The following is a 7750-nucleotide window of genomic DNA, read 5'->3' as shown; positions in this document are numbered from 1 at the left end:
TTCAGATTTTATGCAAACCATTTGGAACAAATGAGCCTTTCATAGAGGGCGTAAAAGGAAGCTTTGTGTGATACAAATGTTCTAATTGTTCTACAGAGCTAATCAAAATGGAGACCCAGCAACTAATTCTACCAGCTATGAATTTATTTAATACATTGTTAATACATATTTGGGAAATTTTACTTAATGACTAGACCTAAATATTTAATTATAACAGGCCTAGGATATCCAGTGCAATGTGGAAAACATGCATCACTGGTGCACTCACTTACGTGAAACCTCTCAGTATTGATTTTCACCTTACAAGCTCCATTATACAGCAGACACTTGTCTTATCTGGACAACAGGTTAGAGGCCAATACATTTGCGCCATTTTGGATGATGGCATCTGATCAGGTGGATGGATCACATGATTTTTCAAGTGTGAAATCAAACCTGAGTGAAAGACATTTGTAGGTTACATTTGAATACATGTAAAAATGTCTATGGCAGAGGAATAAACAATATTGACAGATTTGTGTTGACAATCTAAAGATTGTTAAATATTAGCCTACTGTAGGCTTATTCATTTCCTCTTTGATATAGGCTATAAATCACATTAAACATTACCATTGTGTTTACTGACTAGAAACTATTTTCTATGCATATTTACACTATTTGTAAATAGGGGAACATTGCAATAATTGCATTTTGCCTTCTTCAATGAAGCTGCTTGTGAGGGAGTGGGTCGCTGTTGTTGCCGTGCCTGAATGCCTCACCTTCCCCCATCCGCGAGACCAGTGCACAACTGTGTACATCATCTTAGCGTAATGGCAAATGAATCTTTTGAAAATGAGGGAGGTACCGGTTCGAGAAACTCAAGAAATACAAATTTCACATCATCTGTGGATCTCAGCACGTCCTTAGATTCAAGTGTTCAGACTCGAATATTTAAAATAATTGTAATCGGGGATTCAAATGTAGGGAAGACCTGCTTAACCTTCCGCTTCACTGGGGGAAGCTTTCCCGAGAAGACTGAGGCGACAATCGGTGTGGATTTCAGGGAGAAAGCAGTGGAAATAGAGGGCGAAAAAATAAAGGTAATAGCCTAATTTAGCATCTGGTCGAGACAGGGACGTTTTTATTTATTTATTTGGGTCAATTGACAATGTGTTCGGCTTTAACCGTTATAAATCTATGCATGACATGTCAATAAACCGAGTAGAGAATTATTTCTCTCCCGAGTCCATCAATTTATATTTAATGGCCTGTTAGGTTGAATCTTTCTTTTAATTAATAGATCTTTCAGCAATGTTGGCATGGTTTTCGAATTACGGAATTTACCGTTTAATTTCAGATCACCATCACCATCATATCCCCAGTTCACCAACCGTTTTCTCTGCATGTGCCACTAAGGCCTAGTAACTATACTGAACAAAAATATAAACGCAACATGCAACAATTTAAAATATTTCATTGAGTTACAGTTCATGAGAAAATCAGTCAATTTAAATTAATTAATTAGGCTCTAATCTATGGATTTCACATGACTGGGAATACAGATATGCATATGTTGGTCACCTTTAAAAAAAGGGCCTCACAATGGGCCTCAGGATCTCGTCACGGATTTTGTGCATTCACATTACCATCGATAAAATGCAATTGTGTTTGTTGTCTGTAGTTTAAGCCAGCCCATACCATAACCCCACCTCCACCATGGGGCACTTTGTTCACAACGTTGACATCAGCAAACTCCTTGCCCACATTGACTCCATACACCTGGTCTTAGGTTGTGAGACCTGTTGGACATACTGCCAAATTTTCAACAACAAAAAATTACATTAGAGGCGGCTTATGTTAGAGAAATTAACATTACATTCTCTGGCAACAGCTCAGGTGGACATCCCTGCAGTCAGCATGCCAATTGCACGCTCCCTCAAAACTTGAGACATCTGTGGCATTGTGTTGTGTGACAAAACTGCACATTTTAGAGTGACCTTATATTGCCCCCGGCACAAGGTGCACCTGTGTAATGATCATGCTGTTTAATTATTTTATTGATATACCACACCTGTCAGGTGGATGGATTATCTTGGCAAGGAGAAACGCTCACTAACAGGGATGTAAACAAATTTGTGCACAAAATTTGAGAGAAATAAGCTTTTTGTGCGTATGGAAAATGTCTGGGATATTTTTATTTCAGCTCATGAAAAAATGAAACATGGGACCAACACTTTACATGTAGCGTTTATACTTTTATTCGGTGTATATAAAAACACAAAATGTCAGTGTAGTACAACCTCTGAATGCCCCCGCCCCAAACATGATGACCCAATCCCAGTGTATCTAGCAACAGACAGTGACATAGATATTGTGAGGTTTTTACAATATTATCTCTTCATCATGACTTCTCATTGAGATTCACCCTCAAAATAAAAACATTTCCTCAGTATGAAAACATAAGCAATAAGAGCATCTTTGTTCAAGTATCAGTTATTTTATTTATTTTATTCAGAAATGGAAGACATGCACTAATACAGTCTTCAAAATATAGTGCCTTCCCACAGGGCACAAACTGGTTGAATCAGCGTTGTTTCAATGTCATTTGCCAACATATTGTGACATGGAATCTGTTTAAAACACATTGGATTTGCAAAAATTCATCAACATATCATCAACTTAAACTGTTGTTTTGAAGGTGAAATTTCAACCCCAGGATTATGTCATGATGGGAATCAATTTTAAACATAGGCAAATCTTCAATGTTATATCAACTATGAGATAAAAAACTATTGGCTGGGCATCCACAGTTTTAAACAAGGCCAGTCGTGCTCAGCTTTCATATTTGTCACAGACTCTTAGCAATGTGCTATTGTGAGAATAATTATTGAGAATCCTCCACTGAAAAATTAAATAGATTCACTGTTGTTATCAAAGTAATTTCAAATAGTAGGTTTAACAGTAACCATACTTGATGAATCAATATCATTAATGATACTATTTAGGCCTATATAGCATTTGTAAAGTCATCAACAGCTATTGTTACAATTCAACCCAGAATTCAACTAAAAATAAACCATACAATAGGCCTAGGGTTTCAAGCTCTGGTTGATTTCAAATTTAATCTACAGGTTAGTAATTAATATGTTGGTTTTCTGATCTCCGTCTCAATCAACAATGTAAGTTAAACAATAGGACTAAATCAAATCATAGACTAAGATACAGTAGAATAGGACAGAATATAGTATACATATGAGATGAGTAATGCAAAATATATCAACATTATTAAAGTGGCCAGTGATTTCAAGTCTCTGTATTGGGCAGCAGCCTCTAATGTGCTAGTGATGGCTATTTAACAGTCTGATGGCCTTGAGATAGAAACTGTTTTTCAGTCTCTCGGTCCCAGCTTTGATGCACCTGTACTGACCTCGCCTTCTGGATGATAGCGGGGTAAACAGGCAGTGCCTCGGGTGGTTGTTGTCCTTGATGATCTTTTTGGCATCACCTCCTCCCTGTAGGCTGTCTCGTCATTGTTGGTAATCAGGCCTACTACTGTTGTGTCGTCTGTAAACTTGAGTTGGAGGAGTGCGTGGCCACGCAGTCATGGGTGAACAGGGAGTACAGGAGGGAAATGAGCACGCATCCTTGTGGGGCCCCAGTGTTGAGGATCAGCGAAGTAGAGGTGTTGTTTCCTACCTTCACCACCTGGGGGAGGCCCGTCAGAAAGTCCAGGACCCAGTTGCACAGGGCGGGGTTGTAGTTGTAGTCAATGAACAGCATTCTTACATAGGTATTCCTTTTGTCCAGATGGGATAGGACAGTGTAACGGCGATTGCATCATCTGTGGATCTATTGGGGCGGTAAGAAAATTGAAGTGGGTCTAGGGTGTCAGGTAAGGTAGAGGTGATATGATCCTTGACTAGTCTCTCAAAGCACTTCATGATGACAGAAGTGAGTGCTGCGGAGCGATAGTAATTTAGTTCAGTTATCTTTGCTTTCTTGGGTACAGGAACAATGGTGGACATCTTGAAGCATGTGGGGACAACAGACTGGGATAGGGACAGAACAACACTCTGGAGGGCAGCATTTCTCTCAAGCAGACATTCACAGCTAAGCTACAACAACATTTCTCTCAAGCAGACATTCACAGCTAAGCTACAACAACATTTCTCTCAAGCAGACATTCACAACTAAGCTACAACAACATTTCTCTCAAGCAGACATACACAACTAAGCTACAACAACATTTCTCTCAAGCAGACATTCACAGCTAAGCTACAACAACATTTCTCTCAAGCAGACATACACAACTAAGCTACAACAACATTTCTCTCAAGCAGACATTCACAGCTAAGCTACAACAACATTTCTCTCAAGCAGACATTCACAACTAAGCTACAACAACATTTCTCTCAAGCAGACATTCACAGCTAAGCTACAACAACATTTCTCTCAAGCAGACATTCACAACTAAGCTACAACAACATTTCTCACAAGCAGACATTCACAACTAAGCTACAACAACATTTCTGACTCATTCAGCCACTCACCAGACAATCTCTGTTTCACAATCATACCACAAACTGGAACTGAAGCCAGTAGGTATATCTTGTTTAAATGTTGATATTTGGTTTTGTTGATAACGAAACACAATTCAATATCACTTTTGCAATAGATTAAAAAAATATGTTGGATTCACATCTCCAACTCAACCAAAAATAAAAGTTAAATGGGATTAAGTCAGTGGCTCAGATGGAACTATCCAAGCAGTAGATCTCCTTTAAATGTTGATATTTGGTTGCCTGGTCAACAGAACACAATTCAAAATTACTTTTATTATACAGTTAATGGCCTAAAGAGTAACACATCTGTGACCACATTGAGGTTACTGTAACTATAATGTCCTCTTATGTAATCATAGAACGTGTTCATGTTCAAGATAGCATGCAAAGGTCGCAGGTCTGTGGAGATCGTCACAGCTGCTATAATAAAGCACCTCAAACAGCATTGATCACTTATACTATGCATAGGGTACATACTTTTAATGTAATCAACAGCAGTACAGGTCATGTGGCTGTGCTATTAGATGAAGGGCAATGATGACAAAGATATATAAATAAACATGTCAGTCATTGTATTCCTATTTCAACTTTGCTTTTATATGGTTGAATCCCAGTGATAAAACATTTAGATGACAACTAAACCAAAAATTTGACTTTGTTGTTCAATTGTAATTTGGATGTGCTTTTAGATGGTTGAAAGCATAGTGATAACACATTGGGAATTCAACTAACTTTTGTCTGTCTTTGAGTGAGTAGGTTGTAATTTCATCTGTCATCATCTCAACCAGATATTACCCAGTTGTCCACGTTGAAATGACGGGTGTGACCAGTGGGTTTAATCTCTTAGAATAATTCCACATTGATGCTTTTATCATAATAGTCAGCCCTTTTGGGAACGGTTCATGCCCACAGGCCGCATAACGCAATGGTTCTCCAAACATAATTGTTGCGTTCCTTCCTCCAAGAGGTGTACGCAACACCCTGCTACACTCAACTCCCCGTGGAGTGAAAGAGGTATGTGACTGTAGGTGCGGGTAAGGATGACAGAGGCAGAGAATATTACCGTTTACAGGGAATTTATTCTCTTCACATGGTAAAGTGGCAAAAAGGGGCTGGACAGAACCAAAGCAAAGACATTTAAAGTTAAAGTCCCCTCTCCTATCTTACCTGCCTACCCACTCTCAACGCCACCTGGCACGCTAACCAAAATACAGAGGGTGGGCCACTCAGGTCTTACCTAGTGTGCATAGACAGAGTACATACTACGGGTATATGTATGCCCGCAGGCCTCTTGCCTAAACACTCCCATGGTGCTTTCCTGGGAACAAATTAAACAGAATAAGTCACCAAACTCCGTGAACAATTTGAATAAACCAAAAACACTAGGTACTATAGCAAACACATACCTCTGCAGGACCTGCTACAAAATACTTTACAACAAATTTACCAGACCAACAACCAACACAGCACATACAAAGAAGCTCTCCCTCTTAACAAAGGAACACTGGCTTTTAAAGCTGCAGAAGGAGTCGGTAATTGCAGACAGCTGTATCCCCTGATGAGAGGGCAGGGTCAGATCTGCAATGGGGCCGACCAATCAGCTGCTTGTAATCCAGGAAGCCATCCTGAAACAAACACATACAAACCCACAACAACACTGACACTGGGGAACGTAACAATAATGCAATGGTCCTCCAAACATAACGCAATGGTCCTCTAAACTTAATGCAATGGTCCTCCAAACATAACACAATGGTCCTCTAAACTTAATGCAATGGTCCTCCAAACATAACACAATGGTCCTCTAAACTTAATGCAATGGTCCTCTAAACTTAATGCAATGGTCCTCCAAACATAACACAATGGTCCTCTAAACTTAATGCAATGGTCCTCCAAACATAACGCGATGGTCCTCCAAACATAATGCGATGGTCCTCTAAACTTAATGCAATGGTCCTCCAAACATAACACAATGGTCCTCTAAACTTAATGCAATGGTCCTCCAAACATAACGCGATGGTCCTCCAAACATAATGCGATGGTCCTCCAAACATAACGCAATGGTCCTCCAAACATAACGCAATGGTCCTCCAAACATGACGCAATGGTCCTCCAAACATAACGCAATGGTCCTCCAAACATAACGCAATGGTCCTCCAAACATAACGCGATGGTCCTCCAAACATAACGCGATGGTCCTCCAAACATAACGCAATGGTCCTCCAAACATAACACGATGGTCCTCCAAACATAACGCGATGGTCCTCCAAACATAACGCGATGGTCCTCCAAACAACGCAATGGTCCTCCAAACATAATGCGCATTTTCCTAGGTAGTATTTTCCAGTGTAGTATTTATTCTGATTATGTCTCAACCCTCGTAATCCCAGATAACACACATATGTCTGTCCATCATAGGCACGATATATACAGGATACATCAGGAAGATGGTGTTTAGACATTGTTTGCTCATTGGCAAGATGTCTTTCAGATGTGTGTAGAATACCTACATTCTAAATTCTACAGTTCTACATCTTTTATATGTTGGCCAGGCGTCAACATTATATTCTGATGTCTTGGCGACATCTTCCCAATGTGCAAACACTCTACCAACTACATATTCCCTATGCAATTCGATACGTCAGCCAAAGGTGTGCGTGTTTACTGTGATGCATTATCTAGAGATGTTTTCCCATTTCTCTCTGACCAATACACACGATTCCTCTCTGACCACTGGATGTGTTATTACTCCTCAACAGGTGCAGGTGTGGGACACTGCAGGACAGGAGCGCTTCAGGAAGAGCATGGTAGAACACTACTACCGCAATGTGCATGCTGTCGTTTTCGTTTACGACGTCACCAAGATGGCCTCATTCCAGAACCTGAAGACGTGGATCCAAGAGTGCAACGGGCACCGTGTCTCACCCACTGTGCCTCGGGTACTGGTGGGTAACAAGTGTGACCTGGTTAGTCATATCCAAGTACCCTCCAACACTGCCCTCAAGTTTGCAGACGCCCACAACATGCTACTGTTTGAGACCTCGGCGAAGGACCCCAAGGAGAGCCAAAATGTGGACTCCATTTTCATGTGCCTGGCATGTCGGCTGAAAGCCCAGAAGTCCCTGCTGTACAGGGATGTTGAGAGGGAGGATGGAAGGGTTAGGCTCTCACAAGAGACAGATGTTAATAAGAGTAACTGCCCTTGTTGA

At 40.5% G+C, this 7750-nt stretch overlaps 1 protein-coding gene across 1 annotated transcript; it reads left to right on the top strand.

Moving 5' to 3' along the window:
- Window positions 1–54: 54 nt before the first annotated feature.
- rab33a (RAB33A, member RAS oncogene family) lies at window positions 55–7750 on the top strand. Its single transcript, XM_039012511.1, has 2 exons — window positions 55–1079; window positions 7301–7750. The coding sequence occupies exons 1-2, from the start codon at window positions 750–752 to the stop codon at window positions 7748–7750; spliced, it is 780 nt and encodes a 259-aa protein (XP_038868439.1). The 5' UTR covers window positions 55–749.

Source organism: Salvelinus namaycush, chromosome 17 (assembly GCF_016432855.1).
Source record: "Salvelinus namaycush isolate Seneca chromosome 17, SaNama_1.0, whole genome shotgun sequence".
Lineage (NCBI taxonomy): Eukaryota > Metazoa > Chordata > Actinopteri > Salmoniformes > Salmonidae > Salvelinus > Salvelinus namaycush.
The sequence above is the reverse complement of the archived record's forward strand: the minus strand, read 5'-3'. Positions and strand labels throughout refer to the sequence as shown.